At 34.1% G+C, this 18,365-nt stretch overlaps 1 protein-coding gene across 10 annotated transcripts in view; it reads right to left on the bottom strand.

Annotated features, from left to right (window-relative positions):
- LOC136034918 (apoptotic chromatin condensation inducer in the nucleus-like) overlaps positions 1-18,365 on the bottom strand; it is a 70,740-nt gene that overhangs the window by 7,935 nt on the left and 44,440 nt on the right. For all 10 annotated transcript variants that reach the window (XR_010619292.1, XR_010619291.1, XM_065716427.1 and 7 more), the window contains 6 exons: positions 15,831-15,936; positions 13,318-13,389; positions 9,590-9,806; positions 6,262-6,479; positions 3,946-4,188; positions 704-881 (listed from right to left, as the gene is read on the bottom strand). Coding sequence is in view for 8 of the 10 variants with exons in the window: in XM_065716427.1 (XP_065572499.1) it covers positions 704-881; positions 3,946-4,188; positions 6,262-6,479; positions 9,590-9,806; positions 13,318-13,389; positions 15,831-15,936 (1,034 nt within the window). In the remaining 2 variants the exon portion in view is untranslated. The remainder of the gene's footprint in view (positions 1-703; positions 882-3,945; positions 4,189-6,261; positions 6,480-9,589; positions 9,807-13,317; positions 13,390-15,830; positions 15,937-18,365) is intronic.

Below are 18,365 nucleotides of genomic sequence, written 5' to 3'. Positions count from 1 at the left end.
ATATCTAAAAGGCATGCCTAAGCGTATTAAGCTGCTCAAGTGAGGCCCTATTACCTCAAGCCAATATTCAAGTGAAGATTGACCTGAAGAAAACCATCTAAAAAATTTTAGTTTAGAAACACAATTTCATTTTTAGTTGGATGAAGGGATGGGATGCCCCTTAAACCAATCTTGAAGGGTGTATTCCCAGAAAAAAGTTTTAGCGCTTTTAAAACTGTGAAACAAGTATTTTTTCTTGCATTATTAAACGTGTTTTGGGATTTACCCAGTAAGATACTATTAAATGCTGCATTTACGTACATCTATCAACTTTTTGGCAAATTAAGAAGAAGGAAGTGATTAAGCTTTACAGCGTAAATTTTCTCTCCGTTGGCAGTGACATTTCAAAAGGGGTCGTATTGACCGATATCAAATCATGTTATCAAAGTGACAAACATAAAAAGCTATAAAAAAAAATATAGATAAGTTTAAATGGTAAAATATATTATAAAAAATTCTATAACCAGTTTTTATTCGCAGAATCATGTTCTTAATATGCCTTTGGTTCCCCAAATTTACGGTAAATGATACATTAGTATATGTGGATGACCCACTACCGACCTCAAAATTAAAATTAACTCGGTTGAAATTAAAAGAAACATACTGAACTACACTAAGCAGAAAGGAGTAGATTAAGAGAAATTAAGACGAAACATAGTCTTACCCTTTTTAGTAACCTTTTCACTTTCATAAGTCCACGGCGCCTCTTCTTCGTAGTCCCCTTCTCCTCTGCGTCTCCTAAATCCAGCCACAACCTCTTCCTTTTCATGTCTCTCTTTAATCTCCTCGTCGTACTCTTTCAGATATTTTCCTAAATCCCATTGTCGAACTGGCTTTGAAACCTGTAAAAATAAAATTAATAGAAAAAACATTTTATAAACAGCACGTTCTACGTCGACAATCTTGCTTAAGATTAATTGCGTAACCATGGAGAAGAACTGAATCTTGTTTTTTTTTTTCTTTTTCGTCAATTTTATTTGTTTTCCTTATTTTTCACTGTATATATATACATATATATATATAATATATATATATATATACATATATATATAAATATATATATATATATATATATATATATATATATATATATATATATATATATATATATATATATATATATATATATATATATATATGTATATCCTATCAACATGATGATAGACTATCCTATCAAAAAGCGAGTGACATCAGTTTTTTACAATTCCAAAAAAGACTTATGCTAGCTTTGCCTCTCACTCAGACAATCTGCCTTCGTTTTATAAAAAAAAGAAATTTCTTGCTTCAAAATTTAGCGCTCTATCCCTACCCCACCCTTACTCGTCTGGAGCTCTTTTTACAACTATCTATGCGATTTTATATCTTTTATATAGCTTTCGATTTGCTTCCGAACCAGTTCTGGCCCCGACAACCCTTCTGAAATGATAACACGCGGGGAAGAAAACCAAATTAAATGGAGATATTCAGATGTTCTGAAAACGTGGGTGTGAAAGGCTGCCACTAGTTTAACATAATCCTGAAATTCAAATGCAAAGAAAAATCTATGGTCCGAAATGATATTAAATAATAATATATTTACTTAATATATTTATTACGGGCAATGTTGGATATTTATACTTTCCCTATAATTCCAGGTACAGGACTAGAGTTTCGGTATCAAACAATTCGTGGTAACGAACTGTGGTAAGGAGCGACCCGGTTCAATAGTAGCCAAAACTCTAAAAAATAGAATTTTGATACCAATAGCTACATCAAAAGAATTGCATTTTAATGCTGATTTTAAATATATAAGTTTCATCAAGTTCAGACCAATCAAAAATTACGAGCCTGAGAAAACTTGCGTTTTTTTTAGAAAATAGGGGGAAACACCCCCTAAAAGTCATAGAATCTTAACGAAGTTTTTTACTGTTTTAAAAAGAAGAATTGAGAGAAAGAGTCAAACTTTAGCGTAGAGAGCGGGCCGTTGATGAGGAAGCAGCCTCTTTCATATACGAAATAATTTCTGTTCGTTTTGAGTTTTAATGTCGCTCCTTACTTTCAGTTAAAAAAAAACTTGTTTTTTTTTATTTAATTTCCAGAAAAATCCAAAAGAGTGACAGCCCGGTTCTCAAACCAAACACTAGCCACTTTCCAGTTTTGTGTTACCTATGTTTGCAGAATTCGAGATTAACCTTTAATAAAGCCCTTTCTGCGACAATGCCCTCGAAACACTGAGGCATGGTAAATAACAAAAAAAAAACAAAAAACAAGAAGCCTAAAAAAAGCAAAGAACAAAAAAAGAAAAAAGTTTGACGGTCACTGGTTTGAAAACTGGTCTCAAACTCGATTCTAAGAATACCCACATACTGGTTATCAAATACGACAAGTACAATGAATATGCATATCGAAAGCATAGCCAAAAGTACAGCAAAAATTTGCATTAATATGAGATTCAATTTTTCACTCCAGTTCCTAACCTTTTATGAAGTGTGTATTTATTCTTAATTGGTACTTTTAGACTTATTTTAGCAGAAACTGTACGCTTAAACTATAACGCTTTCCCTATTCATTTACAGACTCAATATTGAATTTTGTAGAAATTTCCACCTAGTAATCTAAGAGATTACTGTTGAATCACTCCAATAACTCTGAATCGTACGATAGTCTTGGATAAGATTGTACATTAGACAGCTATATTGGTGTCTCATGAATGGCTTCGATCATTTACGTAAAGGAAAAATCCAAAGATGTGCTACAAAAATTTGCTCTATATATTTTTTCGTCTTACTTATCAAGAACGCTGACCTTATCAATAGGTCCTCAGTAAAGTAGAGGTGTATAAAATGTGGATCCTTACATGTTTTACCAGTGTAACCGGTTTAACAGGTTCTGAACAACCAGTGTAACAGGTTCTGAATAATTACAGGCGTGTATAATGTGGATCCAGACATGTTTTGTCAGCCATTATTGCGCAGCGCAGCATTTCAGCAGCATCATTGACCCTAATAGATGGAATAAAAAAAAATTCGCCAATTACCTTGTGCTTCTTTTGGCTGTTTCAAAACATTGAGACTTTTAGGACAGTTTAACATTTCCGTCAGTGTTGCCGCTTTGAACCGTGAAAATTAATAAGCAAGACTAATAAGTTAAATTTGACAACGCTTTTCGTTAATAAAAATTCGAACATGAACAGATTCCCAAAGACAACTACACCTTTAAATGAAAGCTACACATTCTTAAGCTGTCTGGTGTCACATTTTTTTAGCTTAATTTTGCCGATTTTCCACCTGTTTCTACGTTTTTAATTTGGTACCCGTTACTACAGAAACTGCATAACTGTACATGGAGGTCTGTTTAATAAAAAAAAATTTACTAAAACTTTTTTTAAGATTTACACGGTGACATAAGTTTCCCCTTAACCTATTTCATTAATTAAATTTAAAATTCACTGTCCTTGGTACTTTAAAGATATTGCAGGGACAAACTCTTGGAGTATGTTTAAAGCAGAATTAGGCATTGCAGGGATATACCAAAGCCTCTAAAAGGAGTATGAGATGAACAAGATAAAGACGTTGTTACAATAAACCAAACAGTATAGCTGAAGCGGGAGAAGTAGCTACCACAGAGAAATAGATATCTTACTTGCTAAAATGTCACGACTCAAACTTTTCACTCTTTTTATTGGCTCAATGTAACTAACAAAAGAACCAATCAGGTTTACAAAAAAAGCGGAGTTATTTACGTCTTCAGAAATTGCATTTCCTTGTCCGTCTAGCAGCCCTGCTATTAGCCACATGATTCTAATAAGTTCCAACATTAATTCAGAATTAAAAAAGCATAAATGACGGAGATCCACCCAGTCAAGTTAGAATGATTTAAAGTCGCAAAAAATTTTTTAAACATTAAATTGTTTAGAGTTCCACTGACCTTCCTCTCCTCAGCTTCCTTCCTTTCCCTTTTCTCCTCTTTTACTTTAACCTCTTCTTTTTCAGCTACTTTTCTTGGCTTAGGTTGAGGAGGGTTAGCCACCATTTCTTCAATGCCACTCAAATGTTTTTCAAGGTTGTCTTTGTTACTGTAATCGACGTACAACAGTTTAGGGTTGCTTGACGGCCACTGTACACCATGCAGAGCATCTCTTGTTGCTACAGCCTCTTCATCGCTGGTATACTAGAAATATTAGAAAAATCATAATTAGAATAACAGCATAACTATAATTGAATAACTATGGTGCAAACTAAACATTATGGCAAGATTATTCTTTCTATATGCCTTATTCTTGCCAAATATTATGGCAAAGTTATATATATATATATATATATATATATATATATATATATATATATATATATATATATATATATATATATATATATATATATATATATATATATATATATATATATATATATATATATATATATATATATGTATGTATTTGTGACGTAAAATTCAAATTCGGTAACCCTGCTGTGAAAGAAATTTTTAAATTCTATCAAGCACAAATTAGACATAAAATCACATTAAGAAACCCGAGATGACTTAGATTTCCTTGAATGGTATTTAAATAATAGGAATAAATAAAATATGTTTATTTTCAAAATATGTGTTTTCAAAATATTATTTGTGTGAAAATACATAAGATAACATTCCCAAATGCAAAGTCAAGCTCAAACACTGGACCAAAGAGTATGGGTAACTTATTATGAGTAACTTACAACTGTAGGAACTGACGCTAGTGTCGACAAAAAATACCCTCAACGGCCTCTAGTGTTTCGTAACCCATGGCATTTTTCACTATAACAAAAAGAATAATTCATTGAATTTGTATAGTTCATAAAATTAATGTAGAAGTAAATGTCTTATTTCAGTTCCTGGCAGAAAAACTCACAAAGCTTGAAAAATACAATTGTCGTCGAACGCTAAAAGGCATTAAGTTTCTTCTGTCGACACTGGCGCCAGTTTCCAACCCTTAAAAGTTACCCATACTCTTTGCACTGTCCCATACAAACCATTTTTTGTCCCATACACCCGTCCTTAGGTCTATTCATACATGAAAACCGTAATTTTCTAAGATTTATCTTTTGGTTGTTCCAAAACTATGAAGTTTTTTGGGCAATATCACATTTTCATCGGTATTGCCACGTTTAACAGTGAAAGAATAGAAGCAAAATTCATCCAGTAAATATGACAACACTTTTCGTCTAAAAAAAGGACAATAGCCAAACTGATGATTCTCGAAGACAGCTATGCCTTTAAAGAAAAACTACACCTTCTTAAGCTGTTGAGCGCCATATGATTTTAGATATTTTTTTTTTGCGGATTTTTCGTAATCGCATGTGTAGTCTTTTTTCATTAAAAATCATATTCCCAGTCTTCCATAATTTTTAAAGAAGTATACATGGTTCAGAGTTCATCCCCACTGTCCTCGGTACTAAGATTTTTTTTTCTTTTTTTAGGCCGCCAAAATGTTGTTCCAAAAGCTGTTAAAGAAAAACACCAACAATCATTTGTTATCTATGGGATATTTACTGAAATATACATTGCATGCGTTAATGGTGAAACAAAAAATCCAAACTCAGTTTTGTTCCGTCACAGTACTTTATAAAAGACTAATAGCGCGAGAACCATTATTAATACAACTAACCAAAAAGGGATTAAGCTAAAAATTAGTTGGCAATACATATATAATTCTCAAATACATAATTCTTAAATGAAGATTTGTATGTGAACTCTAGAAATATAATGCACTAAGTGTGACGAAATATATTGGAGCTTACTTTAAACAGTGACATTTTTCAACTTCACCTTTAAAGTTAAAAGCCGATTCTGTTTTACTTAGGTTAGATCAGAAATAAATCAAAGGATTCGAATGGAAAAAAAAGTTACGTATATCTGTATATGTGTAAGTTACAGTAAGGGTGGAAACAAAATATGGGAATAAGCATAAAAATATTGGAATGAAAGTGGGACAAAACATAAAAACATTGTGGGAATAAAACATAAAAATATTGCCTTTCGATTTTCACTTTGAATTGTATTTGAAATTCATATGTTAATAATTTACACTACAACTTCTGAATACCATTTCTATTTCCAACAAAAAGTTCTTCAAATTATTTCGATGAAATTCACCTACTGATGACACATAAAGTCAGGATTTCGCATTGTTCATCTTCTTCTATAGAAGGTGTACAATAAAATTCAGCTCGTTGAATAACTATTTGATTTAAGAATACTAACCTCAACAAGACATCGAGATTTGACTTTATCAATCCAAAATCCACCTTCAACAATCTGTCCGGTTCGACTTAGAAGCTTTTTCAGTTGACCAACTGTAAATGGTCGGGTTAAGTTGAGAATTGATAGAACAGAAGAAACGGGCTCTTTCGCTGGTGATACTGGAGTGTTCACCAACACTGCTGACGAAGCTTTAGGTTGTGTATCACGCTCTCGCTTCTCTAAAAGGACATTACATATCTTAAATATTTTAAATTATAATATTAGAGCATTACAGAACGTAAGAAATTACACTCTCTTGGGAACTATCCAAATGGCTCTTTCGCTTTGGGCATGAAGGAATTTGAGTATGAATGCTCATCAAGATGTTCAAAGTAGCCTATATGAAAAACCTAAAGTTTAAAACAATGGGCAAGGGGATAAGGGCAATGATAATGATAAATATTAAGGATATTGGAATATATATATATATATATATATATATATATATATATATACATATATACATATATATATATATATATATATATATATATATATATATATATATATATATATATATATATATATATATATATATATATATATATATATATATATATATATATATATATATATATATAGGGATCGGCCACAACGATCCTCCCAAAAAAAGTGACTTTAGTTATTTCACAACTAAAAAAGTACCTACCAAGAGGTACTCAGAGCACGGGCAGATGAACCACACAGTCCCAATTACTGTCTTATGATCATCATCGCCCTCTAAAAGCCCGTAAGGTTACGGAAAAGAAGACTAGAAGTCTTATTTTATTTCTATTAATTTATTTGCTCATACAAAAAGACAACTTTAATGGAAGCACAACTTCGATTAAGGTAAAAAGAGCAAACATCCCCAGTAAAGCAGAACTTTTGAATGTTTACGAACATGAATAAACCGTACGATTGGCGTTCAGTAGCAAGTGTAACAAATCACTGGTAGAATTACGCTTAAAATAATTAGCGTAACCACTTTTGAGGCTTTTTAGAAAAACGTTCGATCAGTTCTGATTTCCACTTCAAAACAAGTACTTCCACAGATTCAGCATCAGTTGCCCTTTCTCTTTCTTCGGAACGAGCTTTCAGTGCTGCTTCCAGCATGCTTTGAGCCAGACCAATGTTCAAAAAGTCCTTTTCTTCTACTGATTTCTTAAAAAAGCAGTAGAAGCTTCTTTCAGAAGCCCTTGCTTCTTAAAGAAGAGCACTACCGGTTTCTTTCTTCTGTTTAGCCATCTCTTTTTTCGTAAAAATTTCTGACTCTAGCTCCGCCATCTTCTGCTTGCCTCTGGACCAGGTCCTGGACTGCCAATTCAGCTCAAACTGAAAATGTTTCTTTTCAGCTTTAAGCTTTCTTTTTCCAATACATCCTGTTTTTGTCCAATAAGGCGAAGTTCTAGCTGATCTGGCCAAACACAGCAGCTTTTTTGTGATCGGTTAGAAGCTCGGGTTTGTTGTCAAAGTTGCGCAGAGCGTCAGCAACAAAAAATTTAGAGTTCAGAGTCCGGCCATCAGTACGGGCTTGCATGCTAGTTATCAACTGAGCTGAACGAGAAAATCCTTGCTCCCCCTCTACACTTCCATGCCAGAGCAAAAGAGCTTCTATAACTACTCGACCCAAACAAAACCTTATATTTCACATCACCACCTGGCGTCTTCAGTTCTAGGATATTTTGCCAATAGCTATCGATTCGTTTCATTTTCTCGATGCGGCTTCATTTTATCTATTTATTTTATATTTATTTTATTTATTTACTTACTATATATTTATTTAGTATCGTTGCTTTGTTAGGTGGGTACTTAGCGTTCAACTAATTGTTGTTTTTTTGGTATTGTTCTTTTGTCTTCATTATTTAGGGTATGCTCCAGGGGACTATCATCATGAATTATCATGATGTTATTAACATTGGCCTAAAATGGCGGAAGAAAAGAAATCTAACCTTTACAATGCTTATTCTGCACAAAATGTACGAATTTTTTGTTAGTCCATTACGAACTTAAATCAATAATAATTACTTTTACATTTCTTTTATCTGCTGTTTGAAAAAAAAAACAAATAGGTAAATATCATAATTAAAATTAATAATATTAAAAATTAATTATCATTACTAGTAATTGAGCTCTGGAACCGATCCTTAGCTTTACAATGTATTTTCTTTTTGGGTGTAGTGGGCAGAGATATAATATCACTCCAGAATATCTGTCATATCCTTTCAGTATCATTGCCCTTATCCCCTTGCCCCTTAAATTAAAATTTAGCTTTCGCTTATGACCTACTTTGAACACTGGGATGAGTATTTGGTATTTAAATTCCTTCACACCCAAAGCTAAAGGCCCATTAAGAGAATATCTTCTTTTGAAAAAAGGTTGCTCTTTAAAAATTTAAATACAGAGGATCGGTAAAATTATAGGTTTAGTTTGATGCACAGAAAGAGCAGAAAGTAAAGAGTGAGACACTAAACTTTACAGCTTCTACTGGCGATGGTGATCTCTGGCTCTTGGCCCTCTAGCTAGGAAGTACAATCAGGGGTTGAGGCCAGCAATCCTTTGCTTTCACACAACCTTCTTGTTTACTTTCCTGAATTTTCTAGGCACACATTTAAACCTGAGTTGACTCTGGCTAAGCTTACAGTCATACCACTGACCCCGCCCTAAAATAAACGATTGGCAACACCAGAATTCAAACTCCAGTCCTAAAGGAAACAGGATTAAAAATCTAGGGCGCAAACCACTCAGCTACGTTTATATATAATACACAGTATTACGACATTTTATAAATAAGGCCATGTACACTATTGAATACCCGGCCATTCATATTTCACAGAAATAGAAGAGTTACTCCTCCACTTTGCACCCTAAGCGAAAACATAAAAGTACTACAAAAATGTACATTACAGTTTTAACTTAGCCATTTAGTTAACGGCTAGGTTTCTGTTACGGGCGTTTCACTTAACGGCTTAGCCGTTTCAGCTAAACCCTGCAGTTAATGGCCATTCAGAAGCTATATAAAAGACAGGTTGAAGAGCCAGTGCACAGTCGAGTCTTCCTAGCACCCCTCGATTCAGACTAAATTTAAAGGTAGCTAGCTTTGAGCTCAAATCCCGCAGATTTCTTGTAACTTGTTGGATAATTAGCGTTCAAGCAGATATTGATCAGATCCAAGCACAATATCTAGGTTATATAATTAATAAAGACAAGGGAATGTAGGCCAACACACGTCATCTGGAAGTATTCAAGAGGGGATATTAGTCATTATTATCATCACAAACAAAATTATATATATAGATATATAACTTACTACGAGGTTGTTCTTTCTTTTGCTCAGGCAAAGCTGGCCCTTCTGTTTGGGGTTTTTCTTCCATCTCAGCCTCAGATTCTATTACAATTCGTCTAGAACTGTTTGATAGCACGGGTGGCTCAGGAGTTAAAACTAGTTCGGGTTCCTCTGCAGCCTCTACTGGGGTTTCGTCTGTTTCTTCTGTCTCTTGCACAACTTTGACATCCGGGTACCAGCCCTACAGTTGAATCACTATTAGGTTACAGTTGAAGAATTACAGTTGAATTATATAAATTAGAGCAATTTAAAAAGAATTCAAACCGAAATTTCTCGAGTAATTTGACAAAAGATGGTGTGCTGGGGGTTTACTATTAACTCCATCTCGGTTAAGCAACTTCCGGTCTCCACTCGTCATTGTGCTGTTTTCAGTAAGACTAAAAACCATACAATTTCTGGGTTTAAACGCTTCAAAAATTAAAATATACAAAATATTTACAATGATTTAACTATTTACAATTTTCTGTTTCCCGCATTTAAATATGTTTTCATAAAAGAGCAGATTTATTCTCACGTGAGATTTTTCCTGCATTCAGTTGCCAACCATTTGGCAACTGCATTCAGTTGCCAAATAAAGTAAGAAACCTATGCTGCAAATTTTTTTTATTTTTTTGACGTCAATCAGATGTTTTTTGTTGATTTTTTTTTAAATTATTTAGTTTTGTCTCTTTTTGAAGAAAAACAAACTTAAAGAAAGTTGAATGTCCTGGTTCTTGTACCCTATCACTGAAATAGAGAGCCTTGGGGTCAGGAGAGAACTAAAGTCTCAAGTCCAAGAGACCAATGGCTTTAAAATAGTCAGTGAAAATACCGTCATTATGCTTAGTAAAGGAAACATTTCATCTACTTTTTATGTTATCTCTATCCCTAAATTAAATTTAAAAAAAAAGTTTCTAATGAACGTAAGGAGCAACAATGAAACTTAAAAGAAACAGAAATCATTAAATATATGAAGATAGTTGCCCCCTCTCAATCTGTTCTCAATCCCTTCTCCATCGGACTCATCTGTTCTTATTGTTCAATAATGCCTCCTGAAACACAAGGGCCGTTTAATTACAATGACAAGCTTTTTTTATTATGGAGTTTTTTATGGATGAAGTTCTAAAAAAACTTTAGCGTAAAGAGGCAGGTATAGAGGAGGGGGCCACCTTCCTTATCTACGTAGTACTTGCTATTCACTTTAAGTTTTAATGTTACTCCTTACTTTCTGTTTAAAAAAATTGTTTTTTATTTTAATTCTGATCGTTTTTTAAATAATGCCGAGAAGTTTGGCTACCCCTCCATGGAGAATTACCTTCCCCCACAAAACATCCCTCCATGAAAAGATCCTCCCACGTGAACTCCTCTTCACAAATGTCTTCATGAACTTCATCCACAAATGTGGAATGTAAAATTCCACATTTTTGTATATAGGAATTTGAAACCACTACAGCAGGATTGTCTGATAAGCTGAGTACGATGATGTGACTTTCATTGAGATAACTTGATATTTTGGAGGTTTTCCCGATTTTTCAAAAATATGGCAAATTTTCTCAGACTTGTAACTTTTGAAGAGTAACATTAAACTTGATGGTCCGATTACATATTTTGAATGAGCATGAAAATTGATTATTTTGATGTATCTATCTGGGTTGCAGCGGTAGCTAGCAACCTAGTAAGAGACAATCACGTCCAATACTAAGAAATATAATAGCCTGTAACTCCCATAAACAGTCAGATCAAAACCAGAAGTACACTACTAGGACCACCTTGCCCGGAGCCCCTACATAGGAATTATACCGTCCCTTGGCTTGAACAACAAGGGAAGTATATTAGCTTGAAATTGTTATCAAGAACCTATCTCTTAGAGTTCCAGTTACTATTAAGCCGTGTTCCTTACTTACAGTACTGTTTGATTCTATATAATAATAATAATAATAATAATAATAATAATAATAATAATAATAATAATAAAAAAATACCTTTATGGTAAAAATTTTTGTATTTTTATTGGAAATCATAACAGTATCAAGCATTTATACCTCACAAGTAGGACACACTTCCTGAGGCGAGTAGGATAAGATTCCTTGAAAACGTCTCTTAAACTTTCTTGATTTTGGAAAAAAATTGTTTATTTTTTCTCTTTTTAATCTGACTGAAGTCCAGAGAAACTCTCCACATGAATTAAGCTAATAAAATTAAACACAAAATTTTAACTTGCATTTATTACTATTTTGGATTTATTTTTTTTACTTGTTCCTAATTATGGTCCGTAGGCCTTGTAAGATTTGATATAACAGAATCGCGGAGCCTTTGACCAGTTTTTCAGAAAATGAAAGGTTGGCACAGGCAGGTTTGCTTATTAAGTCCCTAGCATATGTCCAGAGGCGGTTTTAGGGGAGGGCAGAAGGGCACTTGACCCGGGCAAAGAAATTTTAGGGACAAAAAATTTCAGATAAATAATCTAACAGTTATAATCATTTTGCAATTTTGAAATTTCATTTCTATTAAAATTAAGTCATAATTATTCAGTATTTAATAAATGAGATTGATTAATAAATTATTAACTAACTAATTAAATAAAATAAATTAAAATATAGAAATAATTAAATAATAATAAATAAAATAATTAAGTTAAAACAATTAAATAATTAAATTATAAATTAAGATGATTAAACAAAAAATTATTAATTAATTAATAAACTGAAAATAATTTTGTTAATAAATGAGAATTTTGTTAGAATTTTGCCTCGAAATTTTGACCTACGGAAAATTCTATAAGTAAATGAATAGAAGTTTCGAAGAAAGCATATTTTATGAACACACATTTTTAGAGAGGAGAGTAGGCTAAACTGGTAACACAAAAACAAAACAAAAAACATCTAAACCGAATAGGAGAAAAAAACAAACAATTTCAAAATCAAGAAACACAAAAATACCCACTTTTCAGAGGAGAGTAGAATAAAATGGTCAAAAAAAGTTAAAACGACTACGGAAAAAAAAGACAAAATTTCAAAAAATTACTAAACACAAAAATGCCTTTTTTTTTGTAAAGAGGAAAGTAGAGTAAAATCGCCAAGAAAACAAAATCTAAAATGATTAGGAGAAAAAACACACAATTTCAAAAATACAAAAACGCACATTTTTCCCAGAGGAGAGCGGAGTAAAATGGCAAAACAATAAGTTAAAGACAACTAGGAGAAAAAACTGACAAATTCAAAAGCACAATACACACAAGAACACCCTTTTTCCAGAGAGGAAAGTAGAGTAAAATAGTAAAAAGAACAGCTAAAGCGACTAGGAGTAAAATGGTGAAAATGTCTGCGATGTTTCAAAAGGCGCAAGGTTAAATATATTACAACCAGTAAAAATGAAACCCCCTCTAAAATTTTTTGGAAGGACCCCTTCTCTAAAAAATAGAGGCCTATAGATTCAATTGATCCGATTTTGATTCCCTTCAGAACAACAGCTCTGATCCGTCAGAAGACTTATCTCGGAGGGAGGGGGACAGGTTGAAAACAATGTGTTACAAGTTAAATCAGCTTCCTGTGTGACGCATTTAAGATTTATAACCTGTAAATATACAAACTGTATTTTTATACTTTCTAATTGTAATTACAGAAAGAGATGAACGCAAAAATAAAAGAAAAGAGAAAAAAATAAAAATTTACAAAGAAAAAACCAATCAGAACAGAATTTATAGGATTTCTCACCTGTAACATGGAACCATTGACAGCCATTTTTGATCCAAACTGGGGTGTGATTCGCTTCTTAATGGCTTCTTGCTAAAAATTGAACGTAAAACATGAATAATGCTTACTTAAAGATAGTTTATTCAAAACAAAATGCGTTAAGTACCTAATTTGTTTCCCGTTTCAGCGTTCGGCAAAACGCCCTTCTATAGAGATTTACAGTTCCTTTCTTTTTTTTACAAATTTATTGTCTGTTTTTACCCTAAGCTCTTTAGTCATCATAATCAACTTGATTGATTGAGTCCATCCAGAAACAATGCATTGTCCAAACCTCTTTATTTAGTACTGGATACTCCTCTGAGATACTTATTTTCTGCTTGCTTAGTACTGAATACGCATAAATAAAAATAACTTTAAAACTCAAGCCCACTGACCCCCTTCGCCCGTTCCCCGTCTTCAAGCAAAAAAGATCTTATGCAGTATTTGGCCATCTTCGTGACAAAACGCCTCCTCTCCTCCCTTCCTTTTATAAAGCAAATCGTGTTCTAAAATAGTTCAAAAAACTTTCAACTGTAAAAAAAAAAAACGTAGATTTAAGTTATTAATGTCAGACCATTATTTCCCAGCCATTGAATGACATCAGAACCGTCAAAACCAATAATGTGTTCCGAGCCCCACCTGATACAACCTATCTCATTCATATTTTTTCAACATGATTACATGATTCCATCGCATTTCATCTATAGGTGCGTTCAATTCTAACCTTTAGGGAGAGAATAAGACCACTCTCCGGGGGGAGGTTAACTTTCTGTATTTATTTTTCAACTTTTCCATGGTAATAGTATCTCATACCAATCTCAAGGACCCTTCCTCCTCTTCTAACCTGTGGACAGGTATGAGTCTACCGTATCTCGTTTTTTCGCGCAGAACCATCTGTGGAATCCTGGAATTTTGGGGGAACACCAGTTGAGGAAGTATCAGGTGTTTAGAGGACTTCGACACTGTCTGTTATAAAAAGGACACCAAACGGAAAAAAATCACCGAATTTGGCGATAAGTCCCCAACGGTGGCGACCCTGCTTAGGCCTAGCTTAGGTCTATTCATATCTGAAAAACTAACTTTCTAATATCTTTTTTTCCATTATGAAAATTTCAGGGCAGTATCAAATTTCCTTTTTATCTTCATATTCCAACCTTTAGGGGGGAGGGAAGGGACATAACGTCAATTTTTCTGCAGTTCAATTTCTCCATAGGAAGGGGATCTCAGACCATTTTCAGAGATCCCCTCCTCTCCTAACCTGTACATAGGTATGAGTCTACCGTAGCTCGTTGTTCTTTGTGGAATCCTGATATTTTTGAGAAACCCCATTCGAAGATATCTTACACCAGACAATTGGAGGAATTCAACAACGTCTATCATAAAAAGGCCATAGTACCAGCTTCCGTGGGTGGTCACTAGGAACAAGTGGGTCTAATTTTGATCATCCGCTTTTTTGTACAACATTAAAGTAGGGTAGAAGTTTTTTCTTTTTTTCTTCTGGTTTCTCTATTTTTCTCTACAATTACATTTTTATATGAACATTACAGTAGTGCTCTAATTTAAGGAATTTCACACAATAAATACTATTATACATTCAAAACTGTCACAATGTTAGGCTCCATGAGTCTCAGTCCCACGGGCAAAAACCCCTCTTCCCTCCCATCCGGGTCAAACCTTCTGCTATAACCACCTTCTAGGAAATATTTAGAGATGCTAGTCTCTTTCTTTCTTTTCGTACAACCCCAGGGTAGTCTAGCTTATCCAGCCTATCACTTGCAGTCTATGCAGACTTTTTATTATAGAAATTGTAGGGACCATGTCTTTGCCTATCTATAAGACACACCCAAGCCACTCTTCTATAATAGGGGACACCCATGTTCCGAGCCACAGCAGGGGATCATAACACGTAGCTCATACAGTCGCGATTAGCACCGATTTTTTTTTATCATAATTAGCAGTACCAGGCACATTGAATGTATAATATGCTGTTAGTTCATTAATAAGCTTAACCATAGGTTTTATACGAAACCTTTGTTTGTAACAATTAACAGATGGCTTTGGTCGGATAACTATTTCAGGGGTCAGTTCCAAACAGACATGCAACCTCAAAAAAGCTGCTTTTCATGTACTCTTATTCACGCACTTTCTCTACCATTAATCCTGATTTCATAAAGTTGTGCTTTATGAACTTTCCAGATTATCAGAGCAGCACTGATGCTCCATGTTATGTAATAGTTGTGCTGTATGAACGTTGCATCAAGTTTGCTTTGGCAGCACTAACTCTCCATGTTATGTAGTAGTTGTGCTGTATGAACCATTAATCCTGATCTACCTCTACCAAAAATCCGAGATTTCCATAGAGGGATTCCTTGTTCTTCTTCTGCTCTACGTTGCTCAAAACAATCCAGAAAAATACGTGAACAAGATAATTTCACTATTAAAAAACTGCAGAGGTGAAAGTAAACACAATGCACGAAGATACACAATGGACTCACCTCTTCAGCCTTTTCTTCTAAGGAGTCCTGAACTCGTTTGATTTTTCTAAGCTGAAGTTTGCTAATATCTATTTGAGGAACTTCTATTGGCATTGGTACGTCTGTCCTAAAAAAAAGAAAAATAAAAAAAAGCAAATACGCAAAAGGAAAAAACAAACCTGTCCAAAAGAAATAAGAAATTTGTACCAAAAGAAATAAAGTAAATAGAAAGCCTAAAGCTTCAATATACTTAACAGCTTTGTTTCAGTGTTTGTGACTACAAAGGGTTCTATTTCAATGATTATTTTAACGTCTTCCCAATTTTGTTGGACAAGCTTTCCCAATTTGGTCATTTTTTCTTCTTTTTTTTTCGTTTTTTTTTCCTTTTTTAATTTCTTCGTTTTCATAAGTTTCACTACAGTAGGGCATGGACTTTCATGTATAAATCAAACACCTCAAAGTACCCCCGCAAATATTCATTAAGAAACGCGACACTATTACTACTACTTCTAATACTACCAACAAATCACGGCAGGACCAAGCCACCTAAAGCCAACACAGCTACGCACACTTCTCCTCTATCCTAATATATTCGAAGCCTCCCTCTTTGCACCCTCCCAGAAAGTTCCCATATCCCTTAAATCTTTCTTTATGACGTCCTCCCACCCCAACCACAGACGACCTCCGTTTAGCCCTAGATACTAAGCCGAAAAGGACAATATGTCGTCTTTCATCCGCAGAAAGTGCCCTAACTATCTCAACCTTTCTCTCCTTATGACCCGAGAAAGTGGGATTGGACACGAAATTGATAGTTTAATACTCGTGCTGGAAACACATCCATTTTTTAGTCAGCAAACTACAAATGCTCAATTAATGAGAAACAAAGCTAATCTTAAGCTCAACAAAGAAGTAAACCCTTAATTCTCAGGCACTGTGGCTTTAACGGAAGTTCTTTCTTGTCAGGGCAAGGAAATAATGGACACCATCATAGTGAGGGATATAAGAGAAAATGATTTTGAAACTTAATGATGAGCAAATTAATTATTCATGCTTTAAGATTATCTAAATTATTTCATTATTATTAATTATTTTAAATGTTTAAATTATTATTATTTAACTATTCTTTTATTTTTAACCTATTTTATTAATTATTTAGTAATTTATTAATTATTTCCATTTATTAAGTACACTGTACTTTTTTTTAATAAAAACAAAATATCAAAATTAAACAAGAGCTAAGAGCTCATATGGCACTTGTGTCGAGGCGAGAAGAGCTAAGAGTCAAGAGATCATATGGTATGAGCTCTAACAAAATTCTATGAATCAATATATTGATTTAAAAAGGAAAATAAGAGGCTTAATGCCGGTCAGTATTTAAAATAAAAGCTCTGAGTCACGATGTCCTTCTAAATATCAAAATTCATTAAGATCTCCGATCACCCACTCGTAAGTTATAAATACCTAATTTGTTCTAATTTTTCCTCTCCCTTTAGCCCCCCAGTTGGTCGAATCTGGGAAAGTGACTTTATCAAGTCAAATTGTGCAGCTTCCTGACACGCCTACCAATTTTCATCGTCCTAGCATGTCCAGAAGCACCAAACTCGCCAAATCACTGAACCCCTCCCCCCCAACTCCTCCGAAGAGAGCGAGTCCAGTACGATTCTGTCAATCACGTATCAAGGACATTTGTTTATTCTATCCACCAAGCTTCATCCCGATTCCTCCACTCCAAGAGTTCTTCCAAGATTTCCCCCTCCAACTACCCCCAATGTCAAAAGATCTGGTCAAGATTTGAAATAAGAGCTCTGAGACATGGATTCCTTCTAAAAATCAAATTTCTTTAAGATCCGATCATCTATTCATAAGATACAAATACCCCAATTTTCACGTTTTCCAAGAATTCCGGTTTCCCCCTTTAACTCCCCCCAATGTCACAGGATCTGCTCGGAATTTAAAATTAGAACTTTGGAGCACAAGATCCTTCTAAATATCAAATTTCATTAAGATCTGATCACCCTTTCGTAAGTTACAAATACCTCAATTTTCAAAATTGCCCCCCCCCAATTCCACCAAAGAGAGCAGATCCGGCCCGGTTATGTCAGTCACGTATCTTAGACAGGTTTCTATTCTTCCATCCAGTTTCATCCTGATCTCACCGCTCTAAGTATTTTCTAAGATTTCCGGTCCCCCCCCCAACTGCCCCCCCCCCAATTACGCTTGGTCCGGTTGAGATTTAAAATAAGAGATCTGAGTTACGAGGATCTTCTAAATATAAAGTTTCATGATGATCCGATCACTCCTTCGTAAGTTACAAATACGTATTTTTTTCTTATTTTTCAGAATTAACCCCCCCCCCCCAATAGAGCGGATCCGTTCCAATTATTTAAATACGTATGTAAGACTTCTGCTTATTTTTCCCAACAAGTTTCAGCCCGATCCCTCCAATCTAAGCGTTTTCCATGATTTTAGGTTCCCCCACCCCAAACTTCCCCCAATGTCACCAGATCCGGTCAGGATTTAAAATAAGAGCTTTGAGACACGATATCCTTCTAAATA

This window comes from Artemia franciscana, chromosome 13, assembly GCF_032884065.1.
Source record: "Artemia franciscana chromosome 13, ASM3288406v1, whole genome shotgun sequence".
NCBI lineage: Eukaryota > Metazoa > Arthropoda > Branchiopoda > Anostraca > Artemiidae > Artemia > Artemia franciscana.
This window is presented reverse-complemented; position numbering and strand designations above follow the sequence as displayed.